At 39.4% G+C, this 26,697-nt stretch overlaps 1 protein-coding gene across 1 annotated transcript in view; it reads left to right on the forward strand.

Moving 5' to 3' along the window:
• Window positions 1-22,173, forward strand: part of plekhh1 (pleckstrin homology, MyTH4 and FERM domain containing H1) — a 79,995-nt gene extending 57,822 nt beyond the window's left edge. Inside the window, exons 19-30 of the mRNA XM_088354007.1 lie at window positions 1,347-1,459; window positions 6,281-6,457; window positions 6,523-6,620; window positions 7,962-8,139; window positions 10,044-10,199; window positions 11,712-11,809; window positions 14,316-14,457; window positions 14,543-14,706; window positions 16,215-16,344; window positions 19,075-19,161; window positions 19,243-19,389; window positions 21,796-22,173. Of these exons, the coding sequence (XP_088210133.1) occupies window positions 1,347-1,459; window positions 6,281-6,457; window positions 6,523-6,620; window positions 7,962-8,139; window positions 10,044-10,199; window positions 11,712-11,809; window positions 14,316-14,457; window positions 14,543-14,706; window positions 16,215-16,344; window positions 19,075-19,161; window positions 19,243-19,389; window positions 21,796-21,951 (1,646 nt within the window). The 3' untranslated portion in view covers window positions 21,952-22,173. The remainder of the gene's footprint in view (window positions 1-1,346; window positions 1,460-6,280; window positions 6,458-6,522; window positions 6,621-7,961; window positions 8,140-10,043; window positions 10,200-11,711; window positions 11,810-14,315; window positions 14,458-14,542; window positions 14,707-16,214; window positions 16,345-19,074; window positions 19,162-19,242; window positions 19,390-21,795) is intronic.
• The last annotated feature ends 4,524 nt before the right edge of the window (window positions 22,174-26,697 follow it).

Below are 26,697 nucleotides of genomic sequence, written 5' to 3' on the forward strand. Positions count from 1 at the left end.
TAATTAAGAGAAGTGGCTGTGTACAAGGCAAGATGTACTGTGCCAGAAATATTTGTGATTTTTTTTTGTTTTGTATGTTTCAATTGTGTTTTTTGTCGACTTGGCCTTCAATTTGATTCCAAACGGCATTAAGACATCTTGAATTTAACTTGCCTTAAGATGTAAGAACCCTGTTTTTCAATACATTTTGTATTTTCAGTAAAAATATTTTATATTCCATTCCATCCATTTTTCCACATTATCCCGTCTCACTAGCGGTCAGTTCCCATGCACATTCGTACATCAATGCACAATAAGTGATATGACGATAGTTCTACCCAACTGCTGTGTTAGGAGTCATTAGGTGACCAAACCCCCCAATTCCAACCCCTAATACCGAGCACCATCAGGGAGGCAATGGGTACCAATGTTGTAAGTCTTAGGTATGAGCCGGCCGAGGCTCGAACCAGTGACCCGCTAGTCTCAGGACGCCCTACCCCGAGGCCACTAAACTGGTTTGAAATTTTTTTAGACTAGTGCAATAAGGTCCTACATTTTATACAAAAAGCTGTTTTTATAGAAAGAGAATATTTATTGTCGTTTTAAGTATTAAGTATTTTTTGGTTATTCTATTATAGTTTACAATGTAAAATTGTTATATTTTTTACTTGACAGAAAACATTCAGAGAATCCTGCAAATAAGACAAATATTACAAAATAAGCTGTGAGTGATTTTTTAAATTATTATTTATAATTTAAAATGATTGTTTGAAATATTTAAATGTTAGAATCACATAAAAGAATAATGAAATAATAATAATGTATAATAAAATAAGACCATTTTTTTTTTAATTTTCCTGTGAAAAATTTGTTTGATTTTATTTATCTTTGTTCTTGTTATTTTTATTTATAATTGTAATACATTGTTTTACTCATGTAAAGTATGTTCTACTTCACAATAAAAACCTAAAAATTAATCCTGTAAGATACTTTGAAAAAAGTAGTAATTTAGGGGGGAAATACTGCAAAATAATGTGGCAGTAAAAATATATATTTTTGTGTATTCTCCACAATTTTTATTTATCTTTGCAAGGCTATAAAACTCCTCCACCAACAGTTGTCCTGTAAAATTGTCTCGAAACAAAGCAGGCTGTGCATGCCAATCTCCTCAATAACACAAACCATTGAATTGACTGCAGAATTCTCTGCCCTCGCTAAAAACGGAGAGACGCTAAGTCAGCACTGAGTTATTCCGATGTCCACGTCTAGAGCGGGCAGACGGTGTTTACAACCTCGCTCGCAGTTTGTGTCAGCTGCTAAGTGTTGACAGCCAAACTTCTGTTGTTGTTTTGGTTTCATTTTCCCAGAATGCACCCTGTGGCAGAGTGCCGCTTTGAGCTTCTCCAAGGAAGGTCTGCGATCCCCGCTCACCACGTTGCCCTCGGACGCCCTGCAAACTGAAGCTCTCAAGCTTTTCAAGGTCAATAAATACTATGGACTATTAAACACTATAGTAAATTGATATCTAGATCCGTGATTCTCAACTGTGGGTCGCGGACCTGTTTTTAGTGGGGCGCGGGTCCGTGCATTGGCACAAGATCGCTAAGGAAACAAAAATAACAGAGGGTCAGTTACACTGATTAACAGTAGATTGACAGTAAAAGTTTGTCTTCAAAGATACTGTAATCTGTTTATCGCATAGAATTCTCCATGCACATTTTTAACATGCACCCTGCCAGACCGCAGTAGATAGATAGATAGATAGATAGATAGATACTTTATTCATCCCCGAAGGGAAATTCACATTTCCAGCAGCATCCCTGAGCTGAGAACAGTACAATAATAAAGCCAAAATAATGCAATATACAAATACCCAGTGTGACGTGCAAATGCCCACTGTAGCGTGTTATATAGAGTAACTAAATAGTGCTACACAGAATACATATTGCAGTAAGATTCGGTAATATCCAATGTAGGTGGTGTGGTTTAATGTGGGCCTTTACTCTGCCGGGTGGAGTTAAAGAGCCTCATGGCATGAGGAAGAAAAGATCTCTTCAGTCTGTCCGTAGTACAAGACAGTGACAGCAGTAGAAGCAGTTGTCAAATAGAGATAAGGGATCGCGGCCGCACGGGTGCAGTTCAATATAGGTGGAAAGAACAGAATAAATGAGCTGCCGCGCATGTCAAAAATTTGCTCTAAGCAATAGTCGATTAGGGATAATGGATCGCGGCAGCAATTGTGCATTTCTTTTTTGAACTGGCCAGAACTGTACGTCTCTCACTAAAAGTGGATTGCGGCCGCATGAATGCATTTCATTTTGGACAGAAATACCATAACAGCAAAAAGAGCTTCCATTCTTGGTAAACGTGCTCTCTGCCAGTCCCTGCACACAGCAGTTTGCGATCGGGGATAATGGATAGTGACGGCACGATCGCAATTTACTTTTGGGTAGGAAAAAAAACGGCAGAAGAAGCACCAGGCCCAACAAAAAAGTTTCATTATGTCTAGTATTAGTGCATGATGGTTTTGTTAAATTTGACAAAAGCTAATAAAACGAAGCATCTCGCATCGCATTAAAATGAGGCAAATTGAGCATTGAATAGAATATTATTACTTGAAGTTGTTTTGTTTTTTCTGGTCTTTTTGTTTAAAAAAACTCAAGTATATTTTATTATCTCTAGTTTAAACTGCCTTTCATTCAATACATTTGAAATTATTTCCTTGATTTGGGTCACGGCTTGTAATTAAAGGTGCTTTGGTGGGTCCTGAAATCAGTCCAGTTGAGAGCAACGGATCTAGAAAGCGAAATGTACAGCGTTACCTTTTTATACAAGCACATCCACACATTAGAATTCCGATTCACAAGTGTTTTTTAAACATGAATCTTACTCAGTTTACGAAGGAAAATCCAGTTTATGGGCAACCCCAGAGGGTCCCACTAGAGCAGGGGTCGGGAACCTATGGCTCGCGAGCCATATATGGCTCTTTCTACGAGTATCTGTGGCTCAGAGACAGATTTGATTGCATGCAAAATTTCTCCATCTTGTCCAAAACTTAATTCGTCTATCCTGTTAAGTTACACGCAAAGCCAAACCGAAACTTACTGGTGAACGATTACTTCGCAGTATATATATGGCACGTTTTTCACTACAATTTACAGTCAAGGTGTCACACAAAAAAATGGGAAAAAAAAATATTTTTAGCTGTACAACGCTAAAGAATCCTTTATTTAAAAGTTCACTATGTAATCTGTGTTCAGTGTTCAGATACTTTATGATGAATCCACAGAACTGTAAATACGCCAAAACACCGGAAGAGAACTTAGTCATTTGATTGGGTGAGTGGGAGGGATGGGTGGAGCTATGCAAAAAGTACAAGCATTCCCTCCCATCTCTCGCCAAAGGTAAGCACATAAGGCTCCCTATTCTCAGAATGTTGTGACGTTTTTACAAAATAAATGCTTGCATCTGGTTTTGAAACCAATATGTATGATAAAAAAGGGTCAAAAGGAGTTTAACCGATCTTGAGTCATTGCAAGAAAGAGACAAGTTTAAATTGGTATGTTTGTTGATTTTGGGACAGGGGCTCTGGCATTATTATAATAATGACAATTGAACTGAAGCAAGAAATAACAGAAAAACATGTGAGTGCCAATTACAAAGCCGCAGCACATTGTTGATTCAAGAATAGAGAGATGCTGGCTAAATGGGAAGAAGTTGCTTCTTTTGTTGAAAAATTAAACATTAAAAAAATGGAATCTGGTCATCTGACAGCACTCCTTAATGGCACTCGTGATAAAGTTAAAACTTATATAAACTCTATGTTGGCAGAATTACTCAAATAAAAACAAGCATTAAGGTAAATAAATTTCCCAAGCGGGAGTGCACTTTCCTGTGGCCCACCCCAGCGAGTGCCCCGGCAGCCCTCCCCGCTCCCGTGTGTGCAGTTAACTTTATTCACACAGGAAACAGAAAAATACACCGGAAATGCGACTTCAAAATAAAAGAGTACAAGACTGATAAACATACAAAAGATGCAATTAGACTGATTATTGAAACGTTACTTCATGTGTGTGTGTGTGTGTGAAAGATTGTTTTTATATTTAGGAATATAAAAACAAGTTATATTCACACAGTGAATTCTGAGAAATGTTACAACCAAAACGACCAACCTATCACTTGTCTTACCATTTCCCTAACATTTTGAAGCGGAGGCAGAGACACATATTCAGTAAGAGTGATAGCTTGCGAGTCCATCTTAAAGTGCAAAAGAAAGTTATACATGAAAACTGAAACAGGCAGAAAATAGTAAAAAATTGTGCTGTAAAAATATTGGGCATGTTCAAATTACGTTACAATTTTAAGGGTTTGGTGCATGTCTGTCCACCAGAGGGCGCCTTATCACTTTGTAACTGGGACAGTTGCGTCCAATCACCCCACAACTGTTAGCCTGACCCTTCATAAGGACATTTTGGACAGCACCCGTTATAAGGTCTTTCTCAATTTCCACCATCAATGCCGCCATCACCTTTTGCTTGTTTCATCCTTGTTTCTGAGTTTTTGTTTTCTGGTTTGGATAGTTCCGTTGTTCATTGATCATTTGTTTGTTACTTTGTATCTTGCCTCCCGGCTTCCCTGTGATTCGGTCTACTGCAAAATCACAACAACAGTAACTTTAATTTTAAGTGTTCCTTATGTCACTCCTCCTGCACCTCTGCACCACGTATACACCTTTGTTTCAGCAACTTGTTTTATTCCGTTTATATTTTCTTGTACATATTTTTACTGTAATTGTATGTTTAATTACGATATTAATGTGTTTTTAGTGATCAGGAATATGGGTCTTATAGCTATGTAGGGTTCTTTTGGGAGGCCAATAAGTTTTGATTTACTTTATATCGGGAACATTCACTTGTTATACAGTGGAACCTCGGTTCTTGACCATAATCCGTTCCAGAACCCTGTTCGAAAACCGATTTGTTTGATCACCGAAATCATTTTTCCCATTAAAAATAATGTCAATCGTTTTAATCCGTTCCAACACCCTGAATGTTTACCGTGAATGTTTAACGTTAACATAAAGCTAACCCAGGCGAATCGTACGTTCGCGTTATCGTAATCTTCCGTACGAAAGATTACGCTAACATGAACGTGTAAAAATAAAAAAATCAGGTCGCTTACAAGTCATTTAGCACCACAAGTGGCTAGCGCTTCATTGGAAAGGGGGCTCCGTTCCAACACCCTGAATATTGGGCTCAGTTCCAACACCCTGAATGTTTTACGTAAACAAAGCTAACCCAGGCGAATCGTACGTTCGCGTTATCGTAATCTTCCGTACGAAAGATTACGCTAACATGAACGTGTACAAATAAAAATATCAGGTCGCTTACAAGTCATTTAGCACCACAAGTGGCTAGCGCTTCATTGGAAACGGGGCTCCGTTCCAACACCCTGAATATTGGGCTCAGTTCCAACACCCTGAATGTTTACCTCGAATCATAATGCTAACCCAGGCTAATCGTACGTCCGCGTTATCGTAATCTTCTGTACGAAAGATTACGCTTACATGAACGTGTAAAAATAAAAAAATCAGGTCGTTTATAAGTCATTTAGCACAAGGGTCTCCACAACAAGTGGTGAGCGGTTCATTGGAAAGGGGGCTCCGTTACAACACCCTGAATTTTGGGCTCAGTTCCAACACCCTGAATGTTTACCTCGAATCATAAAGCTAACCTAGGCTAATCGTACGTCCGCGTTATCGTAATCTTCCGTACAAAAGATTATGCTAACATGAACGTGTAAAAATAAAAAAAGGATAAAGAAAATAATTATGAATATGATTTCTTACCTTTGTGGTGGTCAGCAGAAGGCGCAGGTGGAGTAGTTGTACGCACAACTTTTTTACCTGTAGCAACTTTGCTGCTTGCACCGACCTTCTTCGGAGGCATAGTTAGGGGCTAAAACACTTCGTACACCTATTTTAAAAGCGAAAGCAAAACGAAGCACGTCCGCACGCGATAACAGTTGGTCAGGAAAAGAGCCATCTCCACCCGTACGCCGCTCAGCATCGCACCCTAGCGTACGCACTCACGCATTACCGGTGTTCAAACTCCGATTTTTTTGACCGAACAGCGAAGCAAGAATTTCTCTAAATTTTTGGTCGGACTCCGATTCGTTCGAACTGAGAGGCGTTTGAAACCGAGGTTCCACTGTATATATAAACTCGTATGTAGAGGTACTACTTTGCTTCCCCCTTCTGGATGCTTTGTGTAAAAACAATGACATAGTTTGTGATGTGCAGTCCTGCCAGTTGTTCATCAACGTCCTGGTGGAGTCTCCGAGCGTGGACTACCACACATCACTAGCACAAAACGCCCTGCAAGTGTGCCTTTCGCACCCGGAGCTGCACAACGAAATGTACTGTCAGCTCATCAAGCAAACCAACCGCCGCACGCCGCACAACTACTCCGTCACGCAGGTTTGAAGAATTGTGTCCGCCGTCGTTTTCTCGAATTATAATCAGATTTGATGACTTCTATGCAGTGCTGGCAGCTGCTGTCATTGTGTGTGGCGCTCTTCCTCCCCCAGCAACACTTTCTCTGGTACCTCAGGCAGCACCTGCACAGAAACGCCGACCCCAGGTTAGACACATTATGTCTGCATTTAGGGGACTTGCTTCTAGTTCAAAGGGCACTCCTGCTTAAAAATGAACGTTAACCCTTTTTATTTATAAAGCCCTTTAAAACAGAAGACAAAGTGCTGTACACTAGTAAAACATCTCATCTCATTAGCTGCACCGCTTATCCTCAGTAGGGTCACGGGGGTGCTGGAGCCCATCCCAGCAATCATCGGGCAGTGGGCAGGGGACACCCTGAACTGGTTGCCAGCCAATTGCAGGGCACACATGGACAGACAACTCACTCGCTCAGTCACACCGAGGGACAATTTGGACCGGCCAATCCACCTGAAATGCATGTCTTTGGAATGTGGGAGGAAACCGGAGCGCCCGGAGGAAACCCACGCAAGCACGGGGAGAACATACAAACTCCGCACAGTAAGGCCGGGAACTGGATTTAAACCCACGCAGGAGGTTCCCACGACCTCAGAACGGCGCCGCACACGCGCTAGTAAAACAAAGTTTACAGAAAACTTTGAATAGACCATAAAAAAGAAAACACTTAAAACCTTAAAGTTCCTGTAAAATTCATCTAAAATCCCAATCCAAAACATACCCAAAGTAAAATTGAATGCTGGTCCTGAAACCTTTGGAGAATACAGACGGTTTTGGTTCTCTTTAGAGATGTAACACTCTGAAGTTTTGTCCCAAACTGAAATAATCACTGCAAGTAGCCTAGATGGTAAGGCGCCCGCTTTGAGACTGGGAGGTCGCTGGTTCGCGCCTCGGCCGAGTCATACCTAAGACTTATAACATTGGTAAAATGGCGGCGCCCTCTGTTGGCTGCGGCTGCATCGGCTCGCTACAACGGGTCAGGTGTATCGACATTTCGTTCTGTGTACATTGTTACAAAGAATGACAATACAAAGGAAATTATTATTATTATTATTAAGTGCTACTAACATTGAGTAATCTAATTTGGTACACACATGAATAGAATGTTTTTATTCTCGCCTGAATTTCTTTTTGCAATCAAATGCCTGCAAAAGAATGTAGCATGGGCATCTTAGCTGAAAAACAGGTGAGACAATAGCTTAAAGCCTTACCTAGTGCCACTGAAGCAAGAAATAATAGAAAAACATGACCACAGTGTTCATGTGAGTGCCAATTGCAAATCCGCGAGACTTTGTTGATTCAAGATTGGAGAGATGCTGGCTAAATGGGAAGAAGTCTATGATTGAATTGATGTAATAAATACTTTCATTTTAGAAAAAAAATGTACTGTTTTATATTATCCTTGATTTTTTTTCAGTACTTTTGTATTTTCATTCAATATTATACTTCTAATTATTATTTTCCTTTGCAGCAGCGACGTGGGCAAGTACGCAGCGTACTGCCAGCGCTCAATGGAGCGAACGCTGCGCAGTGGCGAGCGTGAAGCCAAGCCGTCCCGCATGGAGATTGTTTCCATCCTGCTTAGAAACCCTTACCACCATTCCCTGCCTTTCAGCATCCCGGTGCACTTTATGAATAACACTTACCAGGTGAGAAATATTGAGAGGAAATTTAATGGTAAAGCTTTTACACGTCTAATCCCAAAAGTGTTTCAGGTATTTTTATGATATTAGATAGAAGTAAGATCATGGGCACTGGGGCGGGGTTAGGGTTTAAAATCTCAATCGTTAAATCGGGCCGGGGTTTCTCTCTCGCTGTTTTTTGTTTTGTTCTCCTTGGAGAATCTACACAGCATGCACTTACTTTTACTCAAGTCATTATTTAGATGACTGCTTTTTACTTCCACTTGAGTAATATTTTTCTGAAGTAACAGTATTTTTACTTGAGTAACTAACTTCACTGCCAAAGTAATGCTATTAAGATAACTTTATCATATGGTTTATCAATATGGTTTTAGAGCAAACAGATCAGCAACAATGGCTATTATTGATGCAGTAGAAGAAATCACCCATAGCATAGAAAAAAAACAGATACGCAGTTGGCGTATTCATTGACTTAAAAAAACATTTGATACCGTTAATCATAATATACTATTAAAAAAACTGGAAAAATATGGTATCAGGGGCGTGGCTTTGCAATGGATTCAAAGTTATTTGACGGGGAGGAAGCAATATGGCAAAATGGGAGGGTTGTCATCTGAATACTTGGACATCTGTTGTGGAGTACCACAGGGTTCTATCCTGAGTCCAAAGTTATTTAATTTATTTATATTATTATATATTATCATAATGAATATGCTTACCACACTATCAGTTGAACTCCAAGCCTTAGTTCTGAAAACGCTGGTCTACTCGTGATCCCAAGAGCAAAGAAGAAATTGGCAGGTTTGAGAGCGTTTTCGGCTCAGGCCCCGATGTTGTTGAATGCTCTGCCCCCTGAGATTCAATCTGGAACCTCAGTGGAACTGTTTCAATCTAGGCTTAAGACACACTTATATTCTATAGCTTATGAATGACCTATATTTCCTGTTGACAATATGTGTGTATTATTTGTTATTGCAACATCCGTTGCAGCCTGGTCATACTGGAAGGGGGATTACCTCATGTGTGGTCCTTCTCAAAGTTTCTTCATTTACCTCATGTTGAGATTTTGAGTTTTTCCTTGCCCTCATGTTGGTTTTAGATCAGGGGATGGTGTATTAATAGTCTGTAGTTTGTAATAATTTGTTATCTATACAGCCCCTTGAGACTCCTTGTGATTAGGGGCTATACAAATTAAACATGATTTGACTTGTCTTGACAAATCACAAAATCTAAAGAAAATTTCATCCTTTTTGTCACGGTCAAAGATGCGCCACTTCCTCTTTCCACCTCTAGTTGGCTTATGTCAGAAGTCATTCGCTTCTCATCAATAGCTTACAAGCTTCATGAACTTTCTGCTTTTTGGGCAAATATTTCACCATTTTTCTGCAGAATATGATTTTATTTTCAGTGCCATTTTGTCTAGTTTCATTTCGCTGCACTTCACCGTGTGCGTCGTACTTCGAAATGCACACTTGTTTTAAGGGACTCTGCCCTAAGTAAACCCGAAGTGCGCACTTCGACTCCGAAGTATAGCTTCCGGTTCACTTCGGCACTTAAGTAAATCTTTGGGTTTACTTCGACGCCGAAATGAAGATGTGCATGTTTTCCCTTTATGTCTCTGGCCACCAAGCGGATTTCTGAAACAGGGGTTGCAGTACCACTGATGGGCCACCGGATGGCACAGGATTGGCCTTAAAAGTCAGTGGACTTTCAATACCATACAATGGGCCTTGTAGTATTGCCCTGGGCCACCAGGTTTACTTCGGCGCCGATGTAAACATCGGGTTTACTTCGGGCTCGGTCCCCCGACTAAAGCTAATCAGTCGGTATAGGCCGGGTTTTCTGGATTTTTTAGGTCTTAACTCTAATTTTCGATGATCCCCATTGTCATAGTTTTCCCCTTCCCACAGGTTGTAGGCTTTGACGGCTCTACCACTGTGGAGGAATTTCTCAACACATTGAACCAAAAGATCGGCATGCGTAGTCCTCAGCTTTCGGGCTTTGCTCTCTTCACCGACGACCCGTCCGGAAAAGATCTGGAGCACTGTTTACTGCAGACAGCAAAGGTGACTTGACGTAATCTTCGATATAAATAGGATTAAAACCTGCAGTGCAATGTTCCCTCTATGCTCCCACGGGTCTGAGCATTCACACAAACAAAACTGGAATTATGACTTCAAGCAAGGAGAGGAAGGCATCGTAACACATGATTTACACGTGCTAGAAAAAACTCTTCTTTTTTAAAATTTTTTTTGAGGTTTGGGTTGGAGTTTGGACTTAACCTGAGACAGACCTTTTCTTACTTTCACCATTTTTTTGCGCCACTGACAAACAAACAAACAAAAAACCCTGCAGGGACGAGCATGTCTCTTCCCAGCACTCAAACCTAATGATAAAAGTAAGATAAAAGTAGATAGGCGTGATGCAAAATAAAACAGGGTTCCTTGAACTCTGATTGAACTCTTGAACTGAATAAAATATTTCACTTTCAACTTTTTGAGGACACCTCAAACAACACACCACACCTTTAAGGAATTGGCTAATGTAATATTGGGAAGGGGCAGCACGGCGGAGTAGTGGTTTGCGCGTGTGCAGCAGAATTCTAAGGTCATGAGCTCGAAGCTTCCGTGTGGAGTTTGCATGTTCTCCCCGTGCTTGTGTGGGTTTCCTCCGGGCACTCCGCTTTCCTCCCACATTCCAAAAACATGCATGTTAGGTTAATTGGCGTGTCTAAATTGTCCCTAGGTGTGAATGAGCGATCGAATTGTCTGTCTCTTGCGACTGGCTGGCAACCAGTTCAGGGTGTCCCCTTCCCATTGCCCGAGGATGGCTGGGCTGGGCTCCAGCACCGCCGCGACCACACTGAGGATAAGCGGTGCAGATAATGAATGAATGAAAATTGGAAAGGTTGCACGGTCCCAAAACGTCAGTTGCTTTTACGAGATTTTCATTACTTATTTATTAACCAATCCCTTTTCTTACATTTTGTGGATTAATTTGCTTAGTTCCACAATACAGTGTTGGCAAAAAGACTGACTAGATATATTTGCAAATTATTTGAATGTAAAACAAGCTTTTTCCACCCAAGAGAATGAGAATATTGTTCATGTGGAGTCAATAATGTGAACAGACAGACTCCTGTGGCTCCTGAAGCAAAAAATGTCAAGCTGTTTTAACACCAGGGTCGAGCAGAAACATCATGTTTATCACATTACGATGAAAGTTATATGGAAGGTGCATCCACCAGTTCAATAGTAGTGACGATTTCCTCCGTTGCCCCCTTGCCAACTCCCCATCCCTCCTTGAGTATATGCTCCAGCACACATGCATGCTTACTTTCGTTTACTCAATCTCGTGCTGATATCGTTTTCAAAATACAGCACTTAAGACATTCCGTAGAGGAAACCCGTATTGTTTGTACCTGCATGCGCTGTGGTTCTGGATGGATCTGCAAGTAAATTAATTTCGCAAATTCGAGCCCTGGTTTTTGTGCGCTGGATAGATTTTTGGGTGCATCGTCAATGCTGTTTAATACAGTGTTCATAAATATTCAGCTTCATATTTTTGTTTTCCTCTAGATTTGCGATGTTATTTCCAAGTGGGAGCAAGCCCTCAAGGAGCAGCACCCGGCGAAGAATGAGGGGACACGTATCGTTCGATTGACTTACAAGAACAGGTAGAATGTTTGCAAAATTCATGAGTTGAATCAAGATGACAGCATTATTCCATTCACATCTATTATCCTTTTCATGTCATTTACATTTTTTATCTAAAAAATAAGAGAAGAGTCTATAAATTATCTATCTATTCTATCTAATGTATCCATAATTTTAAAGGAAAATTTTAACATTGAAAATATATTTTGTGAGTATTGGCAAACGTTTTAAACATTGACGCTTTTTTTTCTTGTTTTTGACAACAAATGATTTAAAAGTTGTTGTTTTACTTTTATACCAGCTCGGTAGCCTAGATGGTAGGGCGCCCGCTTTGAGACTGGGAGGTCGCTGGTTCGAGCCTCGGCCGAGTCATACCTAAGACTTACAACATTGGTACTCATTGCCTCCCTGCTTGGCGCTCAGCATTAAGGGGTGGAATGGGGGGTTTGCTCACCTAATGACTAAAATGGCTGCGCCCTGTTTGGCTGCGGCTGCATCGGCTCGCTACAGTTTAACTGTACGGGTCAGGTGTATCGACATTTCGTTCTGTGTGCATGGTTACAAAGAATGACAATACAAGTAAATTATTATTATTATTAAAATGAAACATTGCAAAAGTACAGACACCAGTATCTGTATCCGTGACCATATCAGGCTCATTTTTTTTGGTTTTGAAACTGATGAAGGTCGCTGGTACCGGTATCCGCTGCCCTCTAGTGGCCGCACAATAGGGAATTACATTTTGTGATTTTGTTTGTCGAGTCAAGTCACGTTTATTTGTGACACCCTTAATCACAAGGAGTCTCAAAGGGCTGCACAGACTACAGATTATACATTATATACTTTATTTATGTATAATATAATGTGTTTATATTAGTACAGATAGTTTTCTTTATAGTCACTTTTAGAACCTGTATTGTCCTAAGGTGCAGGGGAATAAATAAATGAAAAACAATTGGTCTGATGGTACTGAACATTTTAAGTGGTTGGAACTCAAAAAAATATTCATAAATGTCTTGGTTATCTCACATATAAGTACATGGTTTGTGTCACAAAAGCAACTCAAGCCATGAGGTTTAAACCATATACAATAATATCTATTTGAAGAAATGGCCCAATTGTATTTAATGATGTTTATGTATGTGCAAAATGCAATGATTGCTCTCCTTTTCCAGAAATACAGAGAAAAACAATCGGAAAATAAATATAAAATAAATAAAGTAAAAGAAAAAAATTAATAATGACATGTTTTACTCTACCCAAGGGGAAAATTAGAGGACTAATAAAATGGCCAGTAATGTTATGTATGTATTGAGAAAAAAATACATTGTGATTTTAAAGTATTTTATTTGAAAATATGAGTCAATTTTCTTAATGACTACCAGTATCGGTATCTTGTATCAGTATAGATGATTATTCAAGAATCTAGCATTTTATTAGTGTGGAAAAATGTGCTGGTTTGTTTATTTGTTATTTAAATGGTCTCTGAAGGCCGCGATTGACATGAATGGATGGTGTTATGAGTGCACTGCAGGAAAGAGGTCTAAATATAGTGGAAGCTAGAGCTCTTGTTGGCTATAGGAATGAGTGGAGAGGTGTTGTAAAAGGATAGTGGGATGTTTAGACGCGTTCTAAGGGATCAGCAGGGCACATGTATGATGCGGCAGGGGTAAACCAGTGAAAGCTGTCGGGCCCTGCTGTTGAACAGAAGATTGTGTTGTGTCACCCTGACCCGAGTGACATGCTTTTTGTGTCCCGTTTCATCTGAAACCGAAGTGCTTAACTTGTTTGGGTCTTTGGGCATTTGGGTTGGCCATGGTCCCAAAAATTTTTGTGTGTTTTTTGCAGATTTTTCCCTTTTTATTTTCTTTGTTTTTGTTTATGTTTGTCTTGCTGTCGGTCACCCCTCTCGAGGGATATGACCAGGGTAGATAGATAGATAGATAGATAGATAGATAGATAGATAGATAGATAGATAGATAGATAGATAGATAGATAGATAGATAGATAGATAGATCGTCTCTCAATGTTCTATTAAAGCGTTATTTACAGAATTATAGTTTTCTAAACATGACAGTATTAAATGTAACAATGCTTTCATGTAAAGGAAAACTAATCAAACATTTATATACATTTTTATGTGATGCTTTTTTTATTATGCTTTAAAAAATAAACGAATAAAATCTGAGTTTAAAGTGTTTTTTCACGTTGCAGGGACTACTGCTAGATAAATGAAATAAAAATCCATTAAAATGTGTCTTGAAATTCCGTATAATATGATTGTTATTTGCAGGAATCAACAAACAAACATAATCATACATTTTATATTGACAAATCGTTTTTGTCATAAATAAAACACATACATCAATAGATGCTAAACAATCAATTACATTTCCTATTTTAATCCGAACATTAAAATTGAAAAGAAAATGTGTAAGTATAAGTCTGCACCTATTATCCATATGTAAATGTATATATTTCATTGACATGAAAGCTGAAATTCAGAACCTCCCCTTCACCTGGCAGGCTTTGCTTCCGCTCTCAAGTAAAGGGCGAGACTGACCGTGAGCGCCTCCTGCTGGCTCACCAGGTGAACGATAGCGTGCAGCGGGGCCATTTCCCCGTCAACAAGGAGTTGGCGCTGGAGGTGGCCGCCCTCATGGCACAGGTATTCGATCACGATAAGCACCATTTCTTTCTGAGGTGAGTGGAATTTGTTAAACGAATGTTGGGAAATGGTTCTCGTTTCGAAGGTGGAGCATGGAGACTTGGAGCGATCGACCACCGCTCCTTCTTCACCTACATCGGGGCCCTTGTCCATCTCCGCTCAGCCCAAGTCTCAGCTGATTCTCCTGCAGGCACTGGAGAGATTCTACCCCAAACGTTACAAGAACGGCTTTAGCGCTGAGCAGCTCGGGTAAGGTCTGCTTCTTTAGGTAGATCTTCCGAAAAATAGCCCATGAGAAAAAAGGAAATGTCTTTGCTGTTGTTATTTTCATATTTTCAGATTCAGGATCGTCTTTATTGTCATTAACATAAAATGCCAATGGAATTTCCTCTGCAACCTTGGTGTACAGTGTTTACACAGGAAGTTCTAATACAAGTCATGTTTTTTTCGTATGGTCCTAAATCAGAGTCTCAAAGAGCTGCATAGACCACAAACTATTGCAAACTACAGACTATTATGATCTGAAACCTACATGAGGGCAAGGAAAAACTCAAAAACCTCAGCATGAGGAAAACAAAGAAACCTTGAGAAGGGACCGCACATGAGATAATCGTAATACCCTCTTCAAGGATGACCAGGCTGCAATGGATTTGCATTAGCAAACTATACAAAAAATGAAAAAAATCAACAACAATAACAAAAAATGATATGTAAAAAGGAATAAGAGTGTACATATCTGTACATATTTTTCCTCCCGCAAGATGATTCTGTGTTACGAATAACGCAGTTACATAATTTTTTTCAGCAACGGCGTAATCTAACTATTTATTTTTTACAACGGAGTTACTGTTATTGATAGTAAAAAAGCAGTTCTTTTCCTCGAATAAATTGACACGACGCGTGGTGCGTGGATGGGTGTTTACTCTCATGTCACTCGCAAGTAAACTATAGCACACTAATGTAAAAATTAGGGGACACGCCGTGCATGCTCAGTAACAACAATACGTTATGAAGCACATGACATCACGTAAAGAGAGGGATTGGATAGTCACTTACTATTGTCAAACATCTGACTTTTGTTGCAAACAAAATATTTGAAGTGCAGTTGCACATTTCTACTTGACCAGTGTCTTAGGTTGTGAGAGCTTGATCTATTCATTTCACATAGCAGTGTTAAACACATGTCATATTGTTGAACTCTTTACTTTTGTTGTGTGAAAATACTTGAAAAGAATAGCATATTTTTACTTGAGCAGTGTTCCGACTAGATATCTAGAGAGGGGTTAATTCAGTCATAGGTTATGAACTTCTAAAGTTATCTGCAAAGACGGCCCAAAAATATTTTTACTTCTATTATAGAATCAAGAAATAAGAGTGAGGTGACATAACTAAAGCGTATTAAGGTCTGTTAGAAGGGAAAACAATAAAATGTACATACACTGCTTTACATTTGCAGTAAGTCCGTCAGAGCTGACAAATCTAAATCAATTCCGATGTGAATTTGGTACGGGACTGACGACTTACTCATAGATATAATAATTGAGACCCTTTTCTACTGTCTTTTGGGATGAGTTTGCATAATAAAGAACAAATTATACGGCTATGCTATCAGTAAAAGCTGCTGAAGAGTCACATGCTGTTGTTTCAACCGCCCTATTTGCTCCACGTGTGATACACGGATACCATAACATTGGTGGGCGTGGCTTAGCGCTCTGTCATTTATCTATTTTCACTGTATTTCATTTACTTTTTTGCAGGGAACTGAGCGAGCGTCTGGCGGCCAAATGGGCTTCCCTCCGAGGTTGCAGCGCAGCCGAGTGTGTGAGAATTTACTTGACGGTGGCACGCAGGTGGCCCTTGTTCGGGGCCAAACTCTTCAGCGTCAAGGTATGACTAAAATCTGCCTTGCTCGTCTTTTGAGTAAAAACCTGTTACTGTGGTACCTCTTTTTGCGAACTTGCTACGTTCCAGGGTCGAGCTCTTAGCTCGGATTGCTCATGTAAAGATCGAATTTTCCCGGTATCAAATAAATTAAAACTAATTGGTCCGCTCCCGTCCTACCAAAAGCATACACGTAAATAGCTATAAAACACATCTTCCTGATCACTGAACGCCTTCAAATAGTAAAGAATTGTGAAAAATGTAGTGTTTAAAGGTTAATTATCGCTTGGGGCAGAAGTAGCTAGGCAAGTGCTTGTCTTGGGATTAAAAGGTCTCAGGTACGATTCCCGGCTCCTCTGAATTAAACATCAAAGTGTCCTTGGGCAAGACACTGAATGCGTAATGTCCCCAATAAGCAGGTAGTAGGATGACACTGCTATCGGTGTGTGTGTGAATGGATGAGTGTGAAGCACATTGTAAAGTGCTTTCTCTCGGTGACTTGAAAAGCGCTATATAAATGCAGACAATATAGCATTTATTTATTTACCATTTGCTTAATAAGCAGGATCTGCAATCATTAATAAAGGGAGCAATTTGCGTATGTTGACGATATGAGATCGAGAGACTGGTGATGATAGACACTGTATCAGAAATTAAGTTTTTAGGGGTCATAATAGACAATAAATTAAGCTGGAAAACACACATCAGACAAATACAAACTAAAGTATCTAAAAGCATTTCAATAATTAATAAAGCCAAAGTCATTTTAAACTAGAATGCATTGTATTTATTATATTGTTCTCTAGTTCTGCCATACTTAACATATTGCGCAGAAGTCTGGGGCAATAATTACAAAAGTTGACTACAGCCCCTTTTTATCCTCCAAAAACATGCAATTAGAACCATACACAGGGTAGGATCATACTAATATTTTATTCCTGCAGTCCAAATTATTAAAATTGGATGATTTAGTAGAATTGTTCACTGCACAACTGCTATTTAAGGTCAACAAAAACATAGTGCCGGAAAACATCCCAAAATTATTCATTCGGAAAGAGGGAAATTATAATTTAAGGGGCTATAGTGAATTCATAATCCCAAAGGTGAGAACCACCAGGAAAAGTATGTGTGTGTCTGTGTGTGGAGTCAAACTTTGGAACAATTTACAAGACGAGATCAAACAATGTCCAATTATTCACTTGTTCGAATTTAAATACATAAAAACATTGCTGGCGAAATACAAAGATGAAGATAATGGGTGATACGAGAGATTGGGAATAGTGCGTTATTGATTTTGTCCTGTTTTACTTTAATGTTCGAAATAAAGTTTTCATTTATTCATTCATTCATTCATTCATTCATGATGCACAAGCACTCACTGTACACCTATGATTAAAATTACTGTAACTTTAAATGAATGTAAAACTAAAACATTTTTCAGCACATTTTTTCTATCTATCTACTATATCCCACTAGTGGGAGGTGGCTAAAGTCAAGAACACACTCAGACTCACCGAAAATTCATTCCACTTCGCTCTTCCCAACCTGACACTGAACATTAGCCCACGGCACAACAGGGGGTGAGTTGCTGTCCCATGCAACCCCTCATCAGCAGAGAGGCCAGACTGCAGGTTTACCAACACCCACCAACCACCCCACCCCTGCATCTTATGGTTCGATCTTACCTCGAAGGTGCTCTGGTCGGACCAAAATCAAACTTTTTGGTAACAATGCAAGATGTTAAAAGCAGCACAGCTCATCACTCACAACACACCATCCCCACAGTCAAACATGGTGGTGGCAGCATCATGGTTTGGGCCTGCTTTTCTTCAGCAGGGACATGGAAGATGGTTAAAATTGATGGAAAGATGAAGGGAGACAAATACAGGACCATTCGGGATGAAAACCTGAAAGACCTGGGACTGGGACGAGATTTGTCTTCCAATAAGACAATGATCCAAAACCTAAAGCAAAAGCTATAATGGAATGGTTCACCAAAAAACATATCAAGGTGTAAGAATGGCCACGTCAAAGCCCAGACCTCAATCCAATTGAGAATCTGTGGAAAGAACTGAAAACTGCTGTTCACAAACGTTTTCGATCCAACCTCACTGAGCTCGAGCTGTTTTGCAAGGAGGAATGGGCAAAAATATCAGTTTCTCCATTTGCAAAACTGATAGAGACATACCCCAAGCGACTTGCAGCTGTAATCACAGCAAAAGGTGGCGCTACAAAGTATTAACTCAATGGGGCTGAATAACTTTGCACACCCACTTTTTCGTCTTTAATCTGTTAAAAAAGTTTAAAATATCCAATAAAGTGTGTTCCACTTCATGATTGTGTCCCTCTTATTGTTGATGCTTCTCAGGAAATTACAGTTTTATATCTTGATGTTTGAAGTCTGAAAGCAGATGTTTGCTGCTGCAGAAAGCAAGACTTCTCCCTCTGTATCTCATACCTGATGTAAGGGGGCTGGGAATCCCCTCTTAGATATCACTCTCCCGGAAGGAGTCAAGAAGATGTTTTATTCTTTTGCCTGTAGTAGTTTGCATGCGCAAACTGGATGAGCTGATGCTGGTTGTGAGTGGTCTCATGTGGTGGCCTCTGGGACTGCACATAAACTGGATTTTCCTTTGTATAGAGAACAAGAGTTTTGTATAAGGTGCTCGTATACAGAGGTACCACTGTATTTTGATTCATATTGCATTGGTGGTAAAGATGACTTTTTTTTAATAGCCGCCATTGCCGCCCACTTCTCAAGAGCAGGGCCCATCCTGGGTGGCGGTCAACGAAGACGGACTCTGCGTGCTGGACAACACCATGGTCACTTCCGAAAATTGAGAACATGGACCACCGTGTTGAAGATTCGGGAATTAACGCCACTATCGCTCTTGTTTTTTGTAGCACACGCTAGCTTCGTACAGCTACCCGTCGGTGGTCACTTTTGGCGGCTACTGCGACGATTTTATGCTAGTTGTCAGCCGGCAGAAGGAGCCCGAAAGTGGGAAGAAGAGTGCGGAGAAGCTGATATTCGCCATGGACAAGCCGAAGGTAAACATAAACATCCACGGCGGTCAAATGAAGCACTTGTATCGTATCAAATCATGATTCAAATGAGTTGTAGCAGCAAAATGCTTTATTGACATCATAAAGGACGAGAAGAAAAAAATGCTTGATTGATGATACATCCCATAAGCGAGGTCTGTAAATGGTTGCGACTTAATATGGTTACGACTACATCAATGTTCCCTGTAATTTTCCACGGGTCTGAGCGTTCACACAAAGTCGGTGAGCAATGCTTGAAACAACAGTGAGCAACCGTAATCCCCAGTGTGGTAGGATAATTCATTATCAAACATGTCTAAAACTTGACATCAAGTTACATTTTGCTGAGTTTCCGGCAATGCAAAATTATTTTTCTCTTTTGAATGAATTGACTCATGTACTATTGCAAAGGTTGTACGGTCTACAAACGTCGTTTGTTCTTACAATTCTTTCACAAGATATCCATTTCTTTTTTTTCCTGATATATTTTGTCGCATAATAGTAACATTTTTGGGGGCTTATTTAGTCGGTTGTAAGATACAGAACTGTACTTAATCACATTTTTAGTGGAAGTACAATGTTGGCAACAAGATTCACTTGATATCATTGGAAATTATTTGAATGCAACACAAACTTTTTCTTCTTTTTCCGTGTTTTTTTCTACTTTTTTGTTACTTTTTTATTTTTGCTCTCTATTTACTTTTTTTCCTACATTTCTCTTTTCTCTTTTTCTGGCTTTTTTTTCTAAATTTTTCTTTCTTTTTTTTCTCTTCCTTTTGTGTCTTTTTTTTCTCAGCTTTTCACTACTTTTTCATTTTGGTATTTTTTTCTTTTTTGTTCGATTCCCCCCTTCCTTTAAGTCATTTTGTGAATAATTTTACATGTTGGGATTAAAGAAGCAAAAACAACCTAAAGAGCAGTTTAGGACCCGAAAGAGCCGGTTCCTTTAGTGAGCCAAGCCAAAGAAGCCGGTTCTCGACAAACTCTACTAACTTTTCGTAGTATAGGGAAGAAATATAGATTTAATTGTTTTATTGGTAAAACGATCCAGAATTTTACATGTTGGGATTAAAGAAGCAAAAACAACCTGAAGAGCCGTTTAGGCCCCGAAAGATTCCTTTTAGTGAGCCGAGCCAAAGAAGCCGGTTCTCGACAAACTCTACTAACTTTACTCAACTCGACTCGACTTCAAAATACCGCATTTAGGACACAACGTCAGGGGAACCCGTGTATTTTTACCTTCATGCACTGTAACTTTGACTTAAGTCGCTTCCTAATTAGTCATTTTGAGCCCTCATTTTTGTGCGCCGGCTAGATTTTCTTGTGCGCTGAGAATGTGCGAGCAGTGCGCAATTGCCCACGCGCGCAGTTTAGAGGGAACACCGGACTACATAGCTGCTAGCATGAGCAACTACCGATGCTAGCATTTGCACTAGTCGCTGATTAGCATTCATCTTTAATGCTAGCGGACGGTTTGACGCGTTGATCCCTATTTTGAAAAACTTTCCTCAATCAACCTGTGTTCATATGTCACATTCATTTGTTAACGTTTTAAAATCGGACAGAAAAAAGTCCAGGATATAAGTTAACTATTTACTCACTTTTCTCTACAATACTTTGTAGGCTTCCATCTTCCATTCTAGTCATGAGTCAAAGCAAACCTGCTTTTCTTCGACATAAAACGTCGGAACCTCAATATATGCGATCAATTTACAATGAGTAAACCCAGTGTTTCTCAACTAGTGGGTCGGGACCAGAATTGGGTCACATGCCCGTGTTCAGTAGGTCGCGGGCCTTTGCCTTGGCAAAATAATGCTAAGAAGAAGGGAAAACAGAGGGTCATTTAAATTCTTTAGAATTAGGTAGCGATAATGCTTTTCTCAATCCCTTCTTCCTGTTGAGTTAAACTGCGCCATCCCAACTGTGTTTGAGAGGAACCACATCTCATTTTATTGTGATTTTGTTGGTTTTATTTCCTTTTTTTCTTAGTATTGTGGCTATCTAAAATAAAAACAGTGTGTGGCTTATATACAATGTAGGCTTATTTGCCGGTATATAGGTACTCGTACATTTGGTTTTGTTGTTCATTTTGTGTTTTGAGAGGATGCGAATATATTTAACTATACCTGCTTTAAACTGCACAATCTTTTCATTCCAAAAGTTTAAGAATTGATTTTTTTCTTGATTTGAGTCAGGGCTTGTAATTAGGGTGCAGTTGAAAACCACTAAATTAAATGAAATTGGTTTAAAAAAAAAGTGTCGGATTATCAGATGCTTCAATTTGTGCTTCTCAATCTGTGTTAGCTTTAGCATGGAGCTAGCATACTAGCCTATGCATGTTTATTAAATGCATGCCATTCCCGTACTTTTACTTTTAATTCGATATTAACTAATTAAATGATCCTCCTTCAGATCGTGGATTTGACTCTGCTCATGGCTAGCTACATGAACCACTGGACCCGGAAGACCGCGCCCGCTAACACCCAAAACCCCCAAAACCTTTGGAACGGAGACGCCCGTCACTTCCCCTTCATGAACTACACCACCGAAGTCCCCACGCTACTTTGACCTCCGCAGTGCCAACATCTCATATTTTCTCTCTCTCGGGTTTTAGCTAGCTACCTGGAACAAACGTGTTGCACAATCCCGAGGTTAGCGCAAGGTTAGCCATCCTACTAGCTTGAATTCATTGATTATACTTTAACCACTGCAGGGTATCGAAATAGCTTCATTGTTTCTACTAGGTATTGTTCTGCTGCCTTATGTTTCTTCTTATTTTTTTTTTTTTATTAATTTTTTTAGTTTATATTCAGATATACTTATTTGCAAAAGTAGCCACAAACTCATGTGCTGTTAGATCAACCTCAGCCTTATTTTAGATGAACTCGTTTTATTCTCTGTACAATATTTGTTTTATTATTATTATTATAACAATGTACAAAGTCTAAAGAAGCTCCAAGTGGTGCTGGTACTTATTTAAAGCAGGGGTGTCAAACATGCAACCCGCAGGCCGGATAAGGCCTGCTAACAGATTCAATCTGGCCCGCGAGACAACTCTGAGAGAAGTGCAAGAGAAAAATGAGCTGCAGTTTTAAATATGTCCGCTTGATGTCGCCAAAGCCAGACGACACTCGCAGAGAGAGACATTGTAGCTGAAGTTATTTCTTGCTTTCTCACTCTCTTTTTTCTATCCCTCTCCTTCTCTCTCTCTTTTCCTGTGGCTCTTTTCTCTCTGTTTCACTTTGTCTCTTTTTTATCTGTCTCTCTCTCTTCTCTTACTCTCGCTTTCTCTTGCTCATGTTTCTTTCTTGCTATGTCTCTTTTTTTATTTTTCTCTATCTTCTCTCTGTCCCTCTCTTTCTCCTCTCACTTTCTCTTTATCTATTTGCCCCTCACTTTCTCTCTCTCTGTCTTTCTCTTGCTATTTTTTATCTCTCTCTCTTTCTTTTACTCTTGAATTCTCTCTTGATTCCTCTCTCCCCTTCTTTCTCTGTCATACTCACTCTTTTTCTCCCTTTGATTCTCTTTAGCCTACTAAACCGACCCCGCAAGTTTTTTTTCCTACCATGTGGCCCTGGAGCTCAAATGAGTCTGACACCCCTGTCAAATGGTTTTGCCCTCCAATTACTTTGGTTCTTGTTCTTTGTATTAATGTACACAAAAGTGACTCAATCCTGCTCTCTTGTGGCCACGGAGGATGATACAGTTATGCTATTAAAGGCATCACTCAGGATGTACATTACATATATTTACTGATTAACTCGTGCAGTTTTTCTCAGTAACTTACTTTAACAAAGGGAAAATGCTTGAACTACTCTCACGTTTTTTTTTTGTTTGTGGGAAATATAATAATTTATTATGCTTACTTTCGCCTAACCTTGTTAAAGGAAGAAGAGGGGCTTCGACTTAAAAAATACTGATTTTCTGAAACCGCCTCGCACCTTGAATATAAAGCGGTACAGTTCTCTAAATCTTTTGGAATTGTGTCTTCATTTGCTTCATTCAACTGACATCATTTAATGGCTTTAATTTTTTTTGCAACAAAGCATAATTTATGACCACTAAATTAACTGAAATATTAATGTGCCATGTTGAATAAAAGACGTTCGGAATCGGAAGGTGTTTTTCGATTTGAATTCTGCTTTGTGTCTTTCTTTTCGCGTGACACCCGTCCAACCATATTGTTATTTAACTTTCGGTTTTGTTGTTTGTGTCAGGACCAGAACGGAAACAGGACCCACTTGCGTGACGTTTACCACAATTTTTATTGAAAGAGAGAGGAAGGGCTGCGCCCACGATCCGGTGTTCGCTGGGCACGGGAAGAAAGTCGCTGTAGTACTCGGATTGCGATCCGAACACGGAAGTGGATCTTCCGTAGCGAGCGATGGCAGTGTCAGGGATGGAAAAAACGGTCGATTGCCGGGACAGGAGAGCAAAAACGTGGTCGGGGACAGAAACGGGTCGTTAGCCAGGATGGGGGAGCAGACGAGATCGGGATCAAAAACGGGTCGTAAGTCGGGAAGGGAGAGCAGACATGGTCGGGACCTGAACAGGTCATAGCCGGAGACAAACGGGAGCAAAAACGGGACAGGCGAGAGTCAGTGTCAAAAAAGGCTTGCTTTGTATTAACAGAGTTTCGCAGACGGACTGACCACCAGGGATTGACAGGACTCGGATCAAATAGTGACAGGGAGCCAATCAGAACCAGCGGCGGTTGGCGCCAAATGAGCGGGCACAGGTGATTCACATCGGTAATCATGACAGTTATCACTCTTAATTTATTGTCATTTATTCATTGCTTGGTTTTAAACGACTTATTTGAATCGCCATTCAAAAAGAAATCAGGTTTATTTCAAAGTACACGTATCGGCTGTGTTTACACTCAACACACAAAGCTTCTGCAAAATAGAACTTACTGAACTGGATAAGTGTTTACTGGCAACATATGGATCCGAAAGTAAGACAACTACAGACTCATAAGCGGAGATTGTGGGCTGAGAGGAAACCCAGATAGAGGCAATAAAGGGAATTAGCTCATTGTTGTGCTTATGTCAGATCAAATTATGCCACAATACCAAAACTTGAATTTTAATTACACCAAATGTTTTGGGGTTCGTTTTGTATGTTTTTGTAATCCAAAAGGAGATTTAGGGCGGAATAGAGTCACTGTAACCATATGAATCTTAGGACTGTGGGGCACAACTACTGGACTAGTCTACTGGCAACTTATTGCATCCAGAAGAAGAGAGCGCTGCAGAGAGAAGATTACGGATTCATGAAGAGGAGATTCTGGCACCAGGGGAAACCCAACTACAAAATAAAGTAAAGACAATGCACTAGATTATTTTGCATATTAGGTCAAATAAAGTCATGCAAACAATATCAGAACTTGAATTTTAATCACTTCGAAAGAGGAATGCTTATCCAAGATTGTGGGCAGAGAGTAAACCCAAGTATCGATGATAACGTTTATTGGCTATGTTATGAATATATTAAAACGAGTCATGTAGAAACACACCAGAACCTAAATTTTTATTGCATCAAAAATAAATATTTTATCCGACAGGAGATTTTGGGCAGGGGGGAAACTCAAGTAGAGACAATACATTTGATTTTTTTGCTTATTATGTAAAATAGAGTCATGCAAAAAATATCAGAACTTTAATTTTAATTAGTTTGAAAGAGAGATGCTTATCCAAGAGGAGATTGTGGGCAGATAGTAAACTCAAGTACGAATGATAACGTTTATTAGCTACTATGTTATGAATATATTGAAATAAGTCATGCAAAAACACACCAGAACTTAAATTTTAATTACATCATAAATAAACATTTTATCCGAAAGGAGATTTTGGGCAGGGGGGAAACTCAAGTAGAGACAATACATTTGATTTTTTTGCTTATTATGTAAAATAGAATCATGCAAAAAATATCAGAACTTGAATTTTAATTACTTTGAAAGTGGAATGTTTTATTCAAGAGGAGATTGTGGGCAGAGAGTGAACTCAAGTACAGATGATAACGTTTATTAGCTACTATTTTATGACTATATTCAATTGAGTCATGCAAACACACACCAGAACTTAAATTTCATTTGCATCAAAAATAAATATTTTATCCGACAGGAGATTTTGGGCAGGGCGGAAACTCAAGTAGAGACAATACATTAGATTTTTTTGCATATGAGGTCAAATAAAGTCATGCAAACAATATCAGAACTTGAATTTTAATTACTTTGAAATTGGAATGTTTTATCCAAGAGGAGATTGTGGGCAGAGAGTAAACTCAAGTACAGATGCTAACGTTTATTAGCTACTATTTTATGACTATATTCAATTGAGTCATGCAAACACACACCAGAACTTAAATTGTTGAATTGTAATTGCATATTTTATCCGATAGGAGATTTTGGGTGGGGGTAAAACTCAGGTAGGGACGAACCATTGGATTAACTCCTTTTTTTGCCTGTTATGTTAAATAGTCCTACAAAGAAACACCAGAACTTAAATTTTAATTATTTTAAAATTTACATATTTTTATCAAATATACCTTAGAAAAATAGAAAAAATACTACAGTAATACTATGATATAAAATTACTGTTACATAAATATTACAACAGGAAAAACTACAAAAATATAACAAGAGTGACACCACAGATATACTGCAACATTTCTACTATAGAAAATTGTCAAGGTTGCCATGGCGCACAATTGGTCCCGCCCATGTGGTGCCAGCTGCGGCTCATTGGCAGATTGGAGTTCCGTCTATTTAAGGTCAGTCCTCTCATGTTTCCTTTGTCAGTCCGTCAACTAACCTCTGCCCTGCAAGACGTGGGTTTTGACTCGATCCGGTTTCCTGTTGGTATTCCCTGTCCGGTATTGATCCCGTTTATTTTTGTCCTGTTTAATATCGGTTTCCAGTTTCGTTCCCGTCTATTTTTGACCTGTTTATTATTCTCTCCAGTTTTTGTTCCCCTTCTAGTTTGTCCTGTTTATTTTCGTTATCCTGTTTCATTATCTATCCTGTCTGGTATCGACCCCATCTTTGCGATATCTACTCGGGCAATTGGTATCGATCTCGTCGGCCTCTGGCTTCCAATCATTTCACGCCAGACTGCTGCCTAACATGCATGATTCCCCATTTCCCGCAAAATAAAAGGCCTGTGTGAGTAACGTCACGCGTTTGGGTCCTGATCCAGTTCTGATTCATGACAGAAAATACTAAAAAGTAAATAGAAAAATAAAACTACAGTAATACTACAGCAATACTACAAAATTATGACTACAGAAATACTACAACAATACAACTACAGT

Source organism: Urocampus carinirostris, chromosome 15 (genome assembly GCF_059441175.1).
Source record: "Urocampus carinirostris isolate Australia breed hairy pipefish chromosome 15, RoL_Ucar_1.0, whole genome shotgun sequence".
Taxonomy (NCBI): domain Eukaryota; kingdom Metazoa; phylum Chordata; class Actinopteri; order Syngnathiformes; family Syngnathidae; genus Urocampus; species Urocampus carinirostris.